General features: G+C 53.6%; 1 protein-coding gene across 1 annotated transcript; it reads right to left on the reverse strand.

The window, feature by feature from the left end:
* Positions 1–10,918: 10,918 nt before the first annotated feature.
* KING1 (SNF1-related protein kinase regulatory subunit gamma 1) lies at positions 10,919–16,512 on the reverse strand. Its single transcript, XM_048701084.2, has 6 exons — positions 16,049–16,512; positions 13,151–13,323; positions 12,307–12,513; positions 11,938–12,213; positions 11,545–11,708; positions 10,919–11,430 (listed from the first exon to the last, which is right to left on the reverse strand). Exons 1-6 carry the CDS (start codon positions 16,206–16,208, stop codon positions 11,133–11,135), a joined length of 1,278 nt encoding a protein of 425 aa, XP_048557041.1. The 5' UTR covers positions 16,209–16,512; the 3' UTR covers positions 10,919–11,132.
* Between the last annotated feature and the right edge of the window lie 202 nt (positions 16,513–16,714).

Consider the following 16,714-nt stretch of genomic DNA (forward strand, 5'->3'; position numbering starts at 1 on the left):
GTTCATGGCAGTTCCCCACTATGCATACCTCAAGATGAAGATACCGAGCACCAAAGGCGTCATCACCATAGCCGGCGATTACAAGAAGTCCTCTGAGTGCGCAGCAGCCAGCAGTCGGCTGGCCGAGTCCCTTGTGATTGCCGAAGAAAAGAAGATGTTGGACCGAGTCGTGGCCATGGCCGGCAAGCAGTCGGCCTTGTCCCCCGATCCCAAGGAGCATGATGCTCAAGGATCTTTCCAGCCGGCCAAGGAGACGAAGAGGATACCTCTTGACCCCGAGCACCCAGAGAGGTTTGCCGTCATCGGGGCAAACCTAAGCAGCAAATAGGAAGGCGAGCTCGCCGATTTCCTCCATGAGAATCGGGACATCTTTGCATGGTCCCCCAAGGACATGCCGGGCGTTCCAAAGGAATTCGCCGAGCACAAACTACACGTTCGAGAAGACGCAAAGCCAGTCAAACAACCCCTCCGCCGACTGTCGGAGGAGAAACGCAGGATTGTGGGAGAGGAGATAGCCCGGCTTCTGGCAGCCGGCTTCATTATGGAAGTTTTCTTTCTAGAGTGGCTCGCCAACGCGGTCCTCGTGCTAAAGAAGAACAACAAGTGACGCATGTGTATAGACTACATGAGCCTCAACAAGGCCTGCCCCAAAGATCCCTTTGCCCCGCCAAGGATTGACCAAGTGATAGACTCCACGGCCGGATGCGAGCTGTTGAGTTTCTTGGATGCTTACTCAGGGTTTCACCTGATAAAGTTAGATCCGGCAGACCGCCCGATAAAGTTAGATCCGACAGACCGCCTGAAGACCGCCTTCATCACGCCATTCGGAGCCTTCTGCTACCTGACTATGACATTCGGCTTGAGAAATGCCGGTGCCATTTTTCAGCGTTGCATGCAGAAGTGCCTCCTCAAGCAACTCGGCAGAAATGCCCACGTCTATGTAGACGACATTGTGGTGAAGACGAGAAGCGCGGCACCTTGCTGGAAGACCTCAAGGAAACATTTGAGAACCTACGCCGGTTCCAAATCAAGCTTAACCCCGAGAAATGCGTGTTCGGAGTGCCAGCCGGCCAGCTCCTAGGCTTCCTGGTCTCCGAACGCGGCATCGAATGCAACCCAGTAAAGATCAAGGCCATTGAGAGAATGGCGATTCCCACCAAACTTTGAGACGTCCAGAAGTTTATCGGATGCTTGGCCTCCCTGAACCGCTTCATCAGCCGGCTCGGAGAGAAAGCTCTTCCCCTCTACCGCCTCATGAAGAAGACCAACCACTTCGAGTAGAATGACCAAGCCGATCAAGCTTTTCACGAGCTGAAGAAGATGCTGGCCACGCCGCCTGTCCTGGCGGCGCCGACTGAGAAAGAGCCCATGCTCCTCTACATTGCCGCAACCAGCCGGGTGGTCAGCACCGTCATCGTAGTCCAACGCCCAGAAGAAGGCCGAGCCCAGCCGGTCCAGAGGCCGGTGTACTATTTGAGCGAGGTGCTGTCTACCTCGAAGCAGAACTACCCGCACTATCAGAAGATGTGCTACGGCGTGTACTTCGCCGCCAAGAAGCTGAAGCCCTACTTCCAAGAGCATCCCATCACGGTTGTATGCACCGCCCCGCTGGCCGAGATCATAGGCAGCAGGGATGCATCCGGCCGGGTGGCGAAATGGGCCATCGAGCTGGCCCCCTATACGATCTTCTACCAGCCTCGCACCGCCATCAAGTCTCAAGCATTGGCCGACTTCCTCATCGACTGGGCCGAGACCCAGTACCTACCGCCGGCTCCCGACTCCACTCATTGGCGCATGCACTTCGATGGGTCCAAGATGCGCACCGGCTTGGGAGTCGGCGTCATCCTCACCTCTCCCAAAGGCGTCAAGCTCAGATACACGCTGCAAATTCACTTTGCCGCCTCTAACAACGTGGCCGAGTACGAGGCGCTCATACACGGGCTCCGGGTTGCCAAAGAACTCGGCATTCGCCGGATCCTATGTTATGGCGACTCGGACTTGGTGGTCCAGCAATCATCCGGCGACTGGGATGCCAAGGACGCAAATATGGCAAGCTATCGCTTCCTCGTTCAGCAGATCAGTGGGTATTTTGAAGGATGCGAGTTCCTCCACGTACCACGAGCCGACAACGAGCCAGCTGATGCCCTGGCTCGAATAGGCTCCACTCGGCAAGCAATACCAACCGGTGTCGCTCTACAACGCCTCCTCAAGCCGTCTATCAAGCCGTCTCCAGAGTCCGATTCCATCTTCGTGCCGCCTGACCCCAACGCAGCCGGCTCGAAGAACCAAGCAGGTGACCTGGGGACTTCGATAGTCGGCCAGGGGGTATCAGCAAGCGGCTCGGGGACTTCCGTAGTTACGCCCGACCCGGGGACTGCCTCACCCGGCTCGGGGACTGCGGTAGTCGGCCCGGAGACTACACCAACACAACAGGCGGCGGCCGACTCCAGCATTTCACCGCCCAGCCCGCCCGCCCTGGTCGCAGTAGCCGTTTTGGCAATAGAAGAAGTCGCAGTTCCGTCATGGGCTCAATCCATCCTCAACTTCCTAATAAACCAAGATCTGCCGGTTGACGAAGTAGAGGCAAGACAAGTCCAACGCCGAGCCGGAGCATACACAATCGTCAACAGAGAACTCGTCAAGCGCAGTGTCACTGGAGTCCTCCAGCGATGCGTTGAGCAAGAGAAGGGCATTGCAATCCTCAGAGACATCCACCAAGGAGAATGCGGCCACCATTCGGCCTCAAGATCACTCGTCGCCAAAGCCTTCCGCCATGGTTTCTTTTGGCCGACTACTTTGGATGACGCCAAGGAGTTAGTTAAACATTGCAAAGGGTGCCAACTCTTCAGCTCCAAGCAACACATGCCGGCTTCAGCACTCAAGACCATTCCCCTCACTTGGCCCTTCGCCGTTTGGGGACTGGACATGGTGGGACCATTCAAGACGGCGCGCGGCGGCATGACACATCTGCTTGTCGCCGTGGACAAATTCACCAAATGGATTGAGGCAAAGCCGATCAAGAAGCTGAATGGGCCGACTGCCGTGACATTTATCGCAGATATAACAACTCGGTACGGCGTTCCACACAGCATCATCACCGACAATGGCACGAATTTCGCCAAGGAAGCCTTGGCACGTTTCTGCGCGACGCAAGGCATCCGGTTGGACCTAGCGTCCATCGCCCACCCGCAGTCAAACGGCCAGGTCGAGCGAGCCAACGGCCTCATCCTTTCCGGCATCAAGCCCCGACTGATCGTACCACTGGAGCGTTCAGCCGGCTGTTGGCTCGATGAGCTGCCGGCTGTCCTCTGGAGTCTGCGCACTACACCAAACAAGTCAACCGGCTTCACTCCTTTCTTCCTCGTATATGGTGCCGAGGCGGTCATCCCAACTGACACCAAGTTCGACTCGCCTCGGGTAACCATGTACACGGAAGCCGAGGCCAAGGAAGCACGAGAAGACGGCGTCGACCTGCTGGAAGAAGGCCGGCTGTTAGCCCTCAGCCGGTCCGCCATTTATCAGCAGGGCCTGCGCCGCTACCACAGCCGGAAGGTCAAGCCAAGATCCTTCCAAGAGGGCTATCTTGTGCTCCGGCTGATCCAGCGAACAGCTGGCCAGCACAAGCTCTCGGCCCCTTGGGAGGGCCCCTTCGTCATCAGCAGAGCCTTAGGCAACGACTCCTACTACCTGATCGACGCGCAGAAGCCGAAGGCACGAAAGAGAGACGACTCCGGCAAGGAGTCGGAACGACCATGGAACGCCAACCTCCTCCGAAGGTTTTACAGTCGAAATGCAGTACTATCACGCTAACTTTTGTACTAAGTACGAGACGATAGGCCCCCCGAGGAGAGCTCGGGGACTGCCATCTTTTGTCTATGAATGAAAAGTATCATGCTTATGGCCTTGTCATTGCATTCACTTTTTTCCGTCCGGCACCGGGTTCGACTAGTCGGCCCGGGGACTGGCCGCCTGGAGTTATATTAGAAGTCCTACCCGCAGTCAGACAAGTAGTGTGCCGGCTCCCAAGCCTTCTCTTGCCAAAAGTCGCAGTTCGAAGAACCGGCTGTCCGGCTGGCAAGAGTCAAGGGCAGGAACGGGTGCCCACACGAAAAACGGCTAGGGACTAACGGACTAATATAGCAAAAGCCGGTTTTTCTCCCACCGCCGACCGGCTACCAGAGTAGTCGGCCGGCCGGCTTCCATTCACCTCGCTCCAATCTAAGAAAGCTCGAGTACTTGCCTTTCCAGAAGGGGAAGGCGGCAAAGGAAACAGCCTAAGGATAAAAAGCATACATGAATGGAAACCAAACACGCAATAATATTTACATAAAAGACCTTCAAAAGGCCAGCATTCAACATAGTTCGAATACACCCCCAGTGGGTGGAACTGCGCAAGTTTAATACAGTTGTTCAAAAGGCAACAAGCAGGAAAAAACAAGGACGGCAGACTAAGCCAAGGGAGCGACTGGCGAGTAGGGTAGGTCGGTGGAGACGGCAGTGCCGGCTGGAGGAGTGGCCGGCTGGCGAACCTCGGCATGATCACCGCCTCCCGCAGAGGGCGCGCTAGCACGCGCCTTGTTGCTGGAGGCACGATCAAGCTGAGGTTGGCTGCCTGCTTCACCAGTCGGCTCAACGTCTTCGCCGTCCTCTCCTTCGTCGTCTTCGCCTTCATCACTGGAGGCGATCTCCTCTGCCGAGTCTTCACCCGCTGCCGGGTCCAGCCCGAACCACTCCTCCGGCTGGGCAACGCCGTCGTCATTGATCTCAGGAGCGAAGACGCTGATGTCAGTACACTCGGCGATCGTCGAAGCGCGCTGAGCGATAGCCAGCCGCACCTCCTCCAACTCTTCGTCGGCCTCCAGCTACTAGGTGCGCAGCTGGTCCAGGTTCAGCCCCGGATACCAGGCTCGGACGAACTCCAGCACCCGCCCAGCTCCAAGCCGGGCTGCCGACGCCTTCCAGGCCTCGAAGCGCCCAACCGCCACCTCCAGCCAGTCGGTAGTCTGACTCGGGGTGCGGGGAATCGTCTCGCTTGGCCAGAGGGCGGCCAACACCTGCGCCCCGGCACGCTGGAGGCGGCGGAGCATATGGTGAGCCGGCTGCAGCCGGGCTTGGACCGCCAAGAGCTGCTCCTCAAGCGTCCGGCTCACGTCCGGCGCGATTTCAGCCCCCGCCTGCCGGCATACCTCGCGATGGGCCTCGATGGATTGGGTGGCGAAGACGGAGTAGCCGGGAAAGTAGTCTGCATAGAGAACAAAAAGCAGCACAAGTCAGAACACAAATCAGGGATCAAAGGGCAAGCAGGGAGTGAAGAAGGCGGCTTACCGTCGATCAGATCCTCGATACGGCTGAAGCCCTCGCTCAGCACCTGCTTCGCTTCAGCCCAGCCCGCCGCTTCGGTCTCGAACTCGGCCTTCAGGGCGTCCTCGTTGTCCTGCGCCTTCTTCAGGGCCGCCTTGTGGCTCTCCTCCTGGTCGGCCAACTTCTTGACCAGGCGGTCACGCTCCAGGACCAAGGTGCTGTACTCGACTTCCTTGGCGCGAAGGGCGGCCTGGGCCCCGCTGAGCTGCTCCATCAAGTCGGCATTGGCTCCTGCAAGCATGAAGACAAAGGAAAAATTAATAAGGGGAAGTCGTCAAGGAAGATCCGACCCGGCTGCTCAGCAGTCGGCCCGAATCTCGGGGACTACACCCAGTGGGTGCGGTGACGCGCCTCCACAGGAGATGAACGAGACAAACACGCACTCCGGCTGCTGGTCAGGTCCTCAGTTCTCCGGCCCAGCTCCTGAGCCTGGGAGTTGAAGGCGGCTGCGCGAAGGTTATGATACTCCTGGAAGATTATACAGGAGGCAAGGATAAGTTAAGTTGTCAGAACCTAGTAAGTTCCAAGCCGCCTGCGCAGCAGCCGGCTTGGAACTCGGGGACTACACCCAGTGGGTGCGCTGACGCGCCCCCACGGAAGAAATCGAAAGAGCAAAATAACCAAGGACAGAAGACTCACCCGGATGATGGCCCGCGTCGAGAGAAACTCTTGAGTGTATCGCTGCAGCGAGGCGGCCTGAGCTTGAAGCCGGTTCCGGACCTCCTGGGCCACCGCGTTCAGCTCGCCCGTCCCCCCGCTGGGAGTCCACTCGGACGCGCTAACGCTGGCCGCCTCCAGGGCCTCCGCCGTCTGGTTGGCGCCCGCTGCTCGGTGCGGTTCCGGCGCGGAGGCGCCACCCCCTGCGCACCGGCGCAATGCCGGCTGCACCTCGAGGCCGGCCCCTGCCACCGGCTCGCCCCTGGACGGCTGCTCTGGCGCCGCAGCTGATTGGCCGCTTTGGCCTGCTCCAGTCGGCGCCGTCTGCGACGCCCCTCCACGAAGATCACGGGGTCCTCCCGCCTCTCCATCACCGGCGGGCCTTGGTCGACCTCCTCCGACGGGGGCACGGGAACGTCGGGGGCCACGGCGCGGAGGGGAACAACGAGCAGCGGAGGCCGGTTGTGCGAGGCCTCCGCCTCCGTCTTCGCGGCTGCCGCCTTCGCCCGGGCCTTCGCCGCCGCGTCGGCCTGCTCCTTCGTCGCCTGGGCGGTCCTTCGCTTCGCCGCCTCCCGCTCCTCCCGCGCCTCCCGCGCGTTCAGCTCCGTGGCCTCCTTAAGGTCGGCGCGGGGATCCACGTGGCGGGAGCTTGAGGACCCTCCAGTCGGCCCGACTACGGAGCCGTCAGGACCTCGCTCGAGAGAAAGCGGCGCCCTGTCCGGCAAGAAAAGAAAGGTTTAGAAGAGTTTCGGACGAAGAAGACAAAAAATATATACGCAAGACATTCGACGACTTACGCAGAGATCGCCTGCGGCTGCTTCACCGCCTTGCGGAAGCGGGCCGCCTTCACGGGCGCCTCATCCCACTTGGTCGCCGCCGTGGAGGCCTTGGATTTTTTCGGCCGGCTGCCGAAGAAGGTCGACGCGGCCCGGCGCTTCTGCGCGCCGCCACGGGCAGCCGGCACAGCAGACGAGCCCGCGCCTTGATGACCGGGCGCCGGCTGGCGGTGCAGGGCGACTTCGACCTCGCCGTCATCCGGCCAGTCCTCGAAGCTGGCCCCGAGTCCCGCGCCTCCGGCCTCGTCGCCTTCCCCCATGATGGCGTCTTCCATGGCGGCCGCTCCCAGGTCCGGATCGTCGGCGTCGTCCACCGTGCGGTCGGGGAGGAGTTGGCGCTCTACCCCCACGGCCCCGGCTGTCGGCGGGAGAAGAGGGTTCTGCAAAAGGCAAACCAATTGATCAAGAGTCGGCTATCATGAGGCCGGCTACAAACAAGGAAGAAAACAAGAAAGAACTTACGGCAGGCGGAGGGTTGGCGTGGGAATACGGCTCCTTGCCGTATCGCCAATCCTCGGCGAGCTTGCAGTTGGAGATATAATTCATCATGTAAGACACCTTTGCGTGAGGCATCTCCCTGGTGCTCAGCCGGCATGGGTCGAAGCGGCCGCTCATTTGGCAGATCATGTGAGGCCGGCCTTGGAGCGGAAGAACCCGGCGCTCCACGAAGGCGGCCACCAAGTCGGCTCTGGTCAGGCCCTCCGATTGGATCATCACCCGAAGCCGGGAGACGGCTGCGTTCCCGGCCTGAGACAGCGACCTGGCCCAGTAACTCCACGAAGGCTGCCTCCCAGCCGGCGGGCCGGCAGGTTGACGTAGTCGCCTTGCTGGGCGACGTTCTTCACGTAGAAATAAGACTTCTGCCAAAGCTTCACCGACTGGATCAGCGGAATGGACGGGAACGGATTGTTCTCGCTCGCCCGCCTCATGGCAATGAAGGCTCCGCAGGGGGCGGGCACGCCCGCGACGACGGTGCCGAGCTTGCTTTGGAAGAACTCCCCCCAGAGCTCGAGCGTGGGGAGAACTCCAAGAAAACCCTCGCACAGGGTGACGAAGGCCGACAGCAGCATCACCGCGTTGGGCGTGAGGTGATGCGGTTGGAGGTGGTAGAACTCGAGGAAGGCTCGAAGGAATCCGCTCGCCGGGAGGCCGAAGCCGCGCAGGCAGTGCGAGCGGAAGATCACCCGCTCGCCCTCCTCCGGTGCCGGCGAAATCTCCCTCGCCGGCGCTTGACGAACCCGCACAAGGTTCTCGCCGGGCAGACGCCGCGTCCGGCGGAGGAACTCGACGTGGTCCTCGTGGACGTTGGAGCCATCCCACGAGCTCGACAGCGCCATGGGAGCGATGCGGCGGGGAGCAAGACGAAGCGACGGCGAAACGGCGCGGCAAAGGATTGCTGCAGCGGGGAGCAAGATGAAGCGACGGCGGAACGGCGCGGCAAAGAGTTGCTGCGGCGAAGAGAAGAAGAAGGAGGGCGAGAAGGGGCGGAGTGAGGGAGAGCGCGCGAGCCTCTGCCGCTCCCCCTCCTCCTCCTACTTATAGACCGCGCGGCGGAGCCGAGGAGGTGCGGCGTGGGGGAACGTGGGGATCAACTGCGCCCACTCCCCCACGTCCCGCGATTATTGTGCCTTGATGGCAGAATAAAACCGCCGCGGGAAGGCGAGCGGTCCATGTGGGCCGCAGAAGATCCGCGCTTGGACCGAGGCCTGCGAGTGGCGGGCCCGGGCCTGCGGCGGCGTCCCGTCGCGCGCCTGCGTTGGCAGGATTTCCTCGCCACGTGGTCCGCGTTCCCGCCTACGCGAAACGGAGCTTTTCCGAAGATGACGCGCACGAGCAAAGCCGGCCCCTCAGGATAGGAAGCTGACCTAACTTCTCGTCCCTTTGTCAGCCTCGAAGCTCGATCAGCTTCGGGGACTACTGTCGGAGTAAATAACCATGGGTATCCTAGCCGGCTCCCCCTGGCCCTTCTGAAAAAATTACGAGCCGATTCGGCCCTCAAGAATCCAAGACACAGGGCCGCCTTCCCCTTGCCGGCTGTCTCCAGGCCGGCTATCGGAAGGCGGCCCGACTTCAGCCCTCATGAAGAGAAGCCGCAGGAGGGCCGGCTCTGAGAAGCCGGCCGCGAGAAGGCCGACTCCAAGAAGCCGGCTCCCATAAAGCGGTCAAGATCGTACCCTCGAAGTCTGCATCCACATAATGGCGATGTGAAGGGGCGTGGCTACAGTGAAGCCTGCCACCCCCGAATCCCGGAGCACGCCTGGCACAGTGCGCCGTACGGGTGGCCATGACCCGTCCGGCGCAGCACTGTCGCCACGTTGACCCTGATGTCATCCACGACGGGCTACCAGTACGGCCCACGGGCGGTAGGCCCCTTCGGGCAGAGAGACACCCGAAGGCGGCCAGACCTCCCCCAGTCGGCCCAAGATAGAGCCGGCTCCCCACAGCCGGCTTGCCACCTCCCTCGAAGAAGACACCCCATTAAGGAGACAAGACGCGGTGGGGCTACAGTGATCGCCCACCGGGCGGCGGCACTGTAGCCACGCCCACTTCGGCGAAGCCCTCGCCACCAAGATTGAGCAACAGTAACCAGTCGCCGACAAGGCCCTGACAGTGGGGCCTGCCTGTCGACTAAGGAGCCGGCAGCCGGCGGGACCCACTAGCCGGCGGGCCCCAGCAACCGGCGCAGAAGCCAGAGAGCGTAGACACAGACGGCTGGGCCCCGCGCCCAGCCGGATTACCATTGTACCCCCGGGGTAGGCCTATATAAACCCCCCGGGGCATCCATGCAAAGAGAGATCAATCCCTGCTAGTCTCAGACACCACATAGGGAGGAGAAGAGAGCAAGCCGTGCCCTTCTTCCTCCTCTCGCCAAACAGCTCAAGGAGCACCGTGTAGCTACTTGTTCATCTAGTGACCATGCGGAGACCCCGCAGAGCAGCAGTAGGGGTGTTATCTCCACGGAGAGCCCCGAAGCTGGGTAAGATTCGCCGGCGTGTATGTCTTCGCCTCATCCCGTTTCCAGGCACCGGCGACGTCTTACTGGCTTCCATAATGATAAGCCACCCGATGGCATATGTCGCACCTACCACCCGACATTATATGTACAGGTGTATGTATGTCCTCTCTGAGCAGATTTAAGACTTTAATCAAATGGCAAAGTCGTTGATGAATCCTTGTAATATTGCACCTTTACCACACTGGCAAGTTGCAACTTAGACAAAGAAAGAGGTTACTGGTGCAATGCTTGGTTGTCCTGGAACTTGGAAATTTCGACAATCATCATGTGGCCACCATCGACCATAGTGCTGGTAGTACCTTATTATTATCTCCGTGCTGTGTCCACCAAATCTCTTTGGTAATATTTAGCTGGAGATTCGCAAGTTTGTAGAGTAGCACTTGTACCGGGGTGGTTATTGGCCTAGCGCTAGCTGCATGTATGTAAGGCTGTAACCACCTAATGAGCCGGAATTGGTCTGGTCCCCTTCCTGTTTTTTAGAGTGATAACGTAAAAGTTGTGCATCTGCATCTGGATCTGGTAAGCTGGGATTTTATATGCTTTACTCAACGTCTTTTTTTAAGGACACTGGCATCTTGAGTGACCAAACTCACTATGTTGTCACTGTTGCTGCCTCCCTCCCTCCATCCATCCACCCATCTGGTGGAGTGGTTCTAAGCTAACTGCTACTATCTCCATCCATCCCACCATGGAAAGATATGACTTTGATCACTGATTTGACCAACAAAAAATATATACCATTTGAAACTTCTTTCAAATGCAAAATCCATTTGAGACATATTATGTTGGTAAAATAGATGATCGAAGTTAAACCAAATTAAAGTGGCCTTGTATAGATGGACGAGGGGGAGTACCATCTACAACTTGCACCTTGGTCTAGCCACCTCATCACTTGTGGTCGCCCAAGACCAAGAATGTCTCTCCACAAGAGCTTTAGCTTAGTAAATTGTCAAACATAACGGCAAAAGATGACAGTGTTCCGGAGCTTGCCTTCCAAAAAAGCAGGACCGGTGAAGCAATGATGACAGAATTTATGCAACCGTCAACAAGAAAGAAGAAAGGCATCATCATTCTCATCGCAAAGCTCAGGCAATTCTCAGATTATTCAACGCACACTGTCATCCACCCCATTGGTTCTTCATTAGTCCTCCCCACAGAGGTCTCTCCACAGCAACAGCAACAGCAACCACAACTTAAGAAGAAGATGGGGAATGAGCAAAAAGATAATGTACATTTTTTGTACATACTAGCACAGAGTTTTGTCATACGGTACTGTTTGCGGGTAGGGGGACAACGCCGTCGAAGAAATCCCCAAAGTAATGCCGTGGCTCGTGCACCAGCTTGGAGATTATGTCCCTCAGCGTGATCACCCCCTCGGTATCCCCCTTGTCGTCGACCACGTAGATCCTGTGGATCTTGGTCGAGTCCAGCTTCAGTATGATTTCCTTGATCACATCGTCTCTTTTGCATGTGATCACGTCGTGCAGCAACGGCGACGCTTCGTGCTGCTCCTGGAGATGGTGCCGGACCGCGGTAAGGAAATCCTTGGCTGAGATTGTCCTGTGAATGCATCCAGCCAGTGTCATACAAGAGGGCACTTCTTATGAGTGCAAATTACACCGGATTTGCAAAGATAAGTAAGCTAATCAGCAAGTATAAACCAGAGTTACAAACCTGTATTGTTTGTATATCTTGGGGGCACTAAGAAGATATTGGACATCTCTGATGCTAATGTTACCAATTGCTTTTGTTCCATTTGTGTCCATAACAGGCACACCACCAACCCCCTTTTCCCTCATTAGTTGGAAGGCTTTTAGGACTGGCTGGTCTTCATTTACCTATAAAGGGCAACACCAAGGCAACCTTGAGTTTTCCTTTCTTTGGCTGCAGGTAAAACAGTTTACGCTAGAGTTTTTCGTTCTTCAGTTGCAGATAAACCAGTTTACAAATGTTCAATTGTATAGCTGTTGAGCAGCATGATTCTTATAAACCTTGTCCTCCTCGTTATATACAGATCAATGTGCCAAACATTTATAAGGATGATGAGATTACACATTCAGGAGGTACCTTAACAAGTCTGTATGGCTTCATCAGAGGAAGACCCAGTTCACAGAGTTTCTTAGTTCCCCAGCTTTCAAACCAAGGAAGTCCAACACACTCTGCAAGCATGTGCACAACGGAAGATTGTGTAATGATATTCTCAATCTGATTCCCCCCCATATCTACCACGGGGAGGCTCTTCATCCTGTACTTGGATAGAAGAAGCAGCATAGTGAGGAATGTGTCAGATGTCTGCAGGGCAAGAAATGGCGCCCATCGGAAGCTTCCTGAGATATTGCCAACCTACGACATTACAAACTGTGTCATGGATGGGTGCTAACTAGAGGAGAATATAAGTGTGTGGCCATGTCACTGCAGTGAGAAGGGGTCGCTCACCTTTGTGTTCTTGTAGAACTCAGAGGAAGTAAGGGTTTCAAAAAAGCTTCCACCCACTGATGCAGCTTCATCTGATTCTGAATCAGTAGTGGTTTCTACCCTGCCAGATGACGTTCTTCTGAATGTGAAAGAGCCTAACCTAGATGCTAGATTGGCCACAGGTGATCCAACTGCAGAACCAGCTGTTCCATTACCTGAAGCATCAGACTGATGCAGAGGAGAAAAAAGAAGCAATTATAGTCAGATATGCATGGACGTGAAAATAATCAGTTCCACAACTGACATTACAAATAAAGCTTATAACTTGCTGCAACTGTAGTGCATTACTTGTTTTAAACTACCTACCTTTCTAATCATTCCGAATTTACTTAAAGGTCGGCATATCAGTGATGTGAAGATGCATATTGACAAGATCCTAGAAAGGTGATTGACTCGATGGACAATCCAATGATATCAGGCCTAGGTCAAGGTTCATGTATTGTGTATTTAAAATCTTATTCACACAAATGTAGCAATATATTTATAAGTTATCAATTGTGATTTGAAGAGAAATAGAGAGCTCTGATCATGGAGAATACATCAGAACTGAAATCATATCTTCCAAGGTTACCCTCTAGACAAACAAACAAAATGTTTTTCACCAAGAGATTAATCTTGTTACTTTCAGATCTACCATTGTGATTTTGTATGTAAAAATGGAATTCATTTGGTTTAGATAAGGATAATATTGATCAAAGCGGCAAACATATCAACATGTTTTGACTTATGACTCATGGATTCATGGTGATCAAATCGATCTAGCTATATAAAAAGAATTCAACTGAAGAGAGGGAGAGATGTAAACCTGATGAAGCAACCACATTGCAATACCAGCAAATTCCACAATACCGATGTATTTGTCTATCCAAGTAGCATCCTCTGGAGCATCGACGTTTCTTATGGGTGCACTCAAAATTTTATTCTTGGACAATGTCTCAACAGTATCAGCAAGGCTGGCATCCGAAGGTATCTCGATCACTGCACGAAGAAACATCATGGTAGACATTTAGAATGCAGAGTGACTATGAGATAATATGTGGTAAAAGTACATTTCTGTATATTATTGTTTACAGTCATACATTTCAGTTAAATCATGTCTTTACAAAGCATGGTATCAGCTATTAAAAATATCAAGATATTCAATTTAGTAATGACATATCTATATTTAATAACATGCAATTGTGTTGAACCTATATGATGATGTAACTCCATCACTTCTAAATAGTTTGTTGCCACATAAATCCACCTGTAGGATATATGTAAGGTTATAAATTCAAAGGTTCTATATTTGATCATTATACAAAAAAGTTTTGGTTTGATTATCTAGTTACCTTGGCGTTTTCCCTAAAAAGGAATTACATTGGCACTTCTTAAAACTTGTTTGACTGAATCGAAGAAGCGAAATGCTGAACACCGTATGTAGCGACCTCAAGCAAAGCATGCCTAATCAATCTATGATGATACAACTTTATCTAGCTAGAATTGTATATATATATGCAGATAAAACACCAAACATGATCGTGAAAACCAAAGACACAGATTGTACAAACATTACCGACAATATATTGTCGCTAATGTAGTAGCTTAAAGTTTTCTTTAAGAGGTTGCATTGCCGGCTTCTCAATTGACTGTTGTTATCATGAGTTCATGAAATTAGTAAACAATTTTGATCATTGTAATTCCATTTCATACATTCATATGTATTCTCCATGCAACAACTAATGTCGCTAGTCCCTTAAGTGCAAGTCCAGCCGAACCCCTACGGCCCACCCTGACCCCGCGTATAGTCAAATTTTAGGGAAGTGCAAAAATACTGGCTCCAGCAGAAGCCCTATCCCACCTCCAATCCTGAGGGGATCCAGTAAACAGAGCTTGGGGCACTTCATCACCCTGGCGCTAACCATTTTTTATTCGAGAAGCGCTAATCATAGTTATGTCCTAATCCATGCTAACTTGGTGTCAACCTACAGAAAAGATTAGGGTGTTTCTGTGCTATGGTTGTATGCTAATCAGTGACAATTTGTGCAAATAATAGTTACGTGTTAATCAATGCTAATTGGTGCTAATAATTTCTTCTCAGGTGGGAAATGCAACTAATAATTATGATGTTGATTGATGTTTTGGATGTGGTTCAGTACCATTAGTATACTAAAAGTGTGTCTTAAATATGTTGCTAGAAAGAAGCCCCTATGTGCAAATAGTAGATACAAGTGATTGTGTTTTGGGGGCTCTGCTTGACTAGCTTGCTCTAAAGTCATATTTCAAGCACCAAACGAATTCAAGATCCGTATAAACTTCCTCCAGTAGGCATCATTCGGGCTACAAATGAATTTAGCCACAGAGCTAGAACAGAACCCTTGTTTCCCCGCAAGAAAAGAACAGAATCCTTGTTGAGAACATTCAGCATGGAATTGGCAAAGTTCAGTTCCAGTTTTGGAGTTGTGACCCTATCATTACCAACTCACTTGGTTTATCAAGTGGCCAAGTAGGAGTTGCTCATGTTAGCATCATTGATTTTAAAAACTTATCACGAAGGAGTGAGTTCAACACAGAAATAGACGTGGCCAAGTTAGGCAAAAAGTTGATTGCAAAGGCTGCACCTCTTTGTACAGTTTCCTTTATATCGGGACTAAAATCATACATACTGGTCTCCATCAGTTCATAAATATAAGATGTTGTAACTTTTTTCTGATTCGGATGTATATAGACATGCCTTAGTGTGTTTCTTCAGTCATTTCGGTGCGTATGTAGTCCATATTGAAATATCCAAAACATGTTATATTTAAGAATGGAGGGAGTACAATTTAACGCATCCACGCAAATCTTCTTTTACAAAACAAAAGCTAAAAAATAGTTTATTTAGCCAACTGGCCTAATCCAATTGGGGATTAATAGTTCCAGAAGATATATTGTGATCATGACAGGTACTGGGAGAGTTTAGTATAAGCTGATACCAATATACGTCAGTCACATAATATAAATACACGTCAGTCACATATAATTAATTTATCAATTAATGGCATAAAGCCAAGAGAGTCCCGGACGGCTCTTGTTTCGGTGGTCTAACAAGTGAAAAGGACCTCTCAACAAGAGCAAGCACAATTGATGCCTCCCTTACGCTGAAGGGTTGAACGTACTGGGATTTTGGAAGACTTGCTAGAAGCTTTCAAACCTCCACTGCATTTTCACTCATAAACCAAAACAGTGCCACTGCCTACTGATATCAAGAATCAACCTGGAAGTGGGCTATGGGCGTTCACTAGAATGGCCACGACAGCTCAAAATTCAGAAGATATACTACACGTTTGGTATGATGCCCCCCACGGTCGACATGAATGGCAGGCAGGCAGGCAGGATAGGGACGAGCACATCACGTCAGCTGCTGAGTGCTGACACGGAGCGCACACGGCACAGCAAGAGGCAAGAGAGAAGAGACGATCGAGCATCAGGTCTGTACCAGTATCCGCACAAACGATGCAGATGGAATCGGCATCCAAAGGAGAAATCGCCGGTGGTTCCAATGCTGGACAGGGAGCGACGCGAGTTTTTCTTGGCGCTAGGAAACCCGGTCGCTCACAAGCAGTCACATTTGGGGAGACGCTACTGTTGTTGCAGCAGAGCAAGACAGGAGCAAACATATACTGTAGAAAGTAGTAGAAACAAGAGCGCAAGCAAGCAAGCGAGTAGCGAGAGGATTGATTACCTTGCGAGGGGTGGGTGCGCGGGAAGGCGGCGACGGGGATGTCCTCGAAGCAGGAGTTGAGCTTCTCCGACGGGGACAGCTGCGGCTGCGCCACCTCCCACAGGTCCTCCACCCGGTGCCCGATCTCCGCCTCCGGGCTCCGCGGGCTGTCCGTCTCCATCTCCTCCTCTCCCCAAACTCGGCGCCCCGGCGTCCTCCCCCGCTCTGTCTCCCCCTTCTTGGCCGGACCGGAGTACTTCGACTTCCTCCTGGATTCTCCCAACAGCTCTGTAAATAAATGCGCGATCTCTCCTCTTGTGCTTGCTGCTACGCGCGGGGAAATGCAAGAGATAAACTCTAGTCTAGGCCAAATTGCTGCGTCGACGGATGCGAATCCGCTGATACTAATAATACTGGCACTCCGCCTCCGCAGTCAGTGTAGTGCTGTCTTGTTCTTATCTCTGTGAGTCTAAACTGTCAACGCGAGAAGGAGACGACGACAAGGGCAGGGCCCCACGTGCGAGTGCGAGGGCGTGCTGCTCTCCGCGGCGTGCGTCGACGAAGCACGCTGACAGGTGGGGAGCACAACATAGAGGGACCACATGTCATCGATGCTGCTGGAGATCGAGCTTTGTGCTCCACTCTGTTTCTGGCGACGAGACGAGCAAAACCGCTGCGGCGAGGCGG

Source organism: Triticum urartu, chromosome 2A, assembly GCF_056163025.1.
Source record: "Triticum urartu cultivar PI428250 chromosome 2A, HENAU_Tu73, whole genome shotgun sequence".
Lineage (NCBI taxonomy): Eukaryota > Viridiplantae > Streptophyta > Magnoliopsida > Poales > Poaceae > Triticum > Triticum urartu.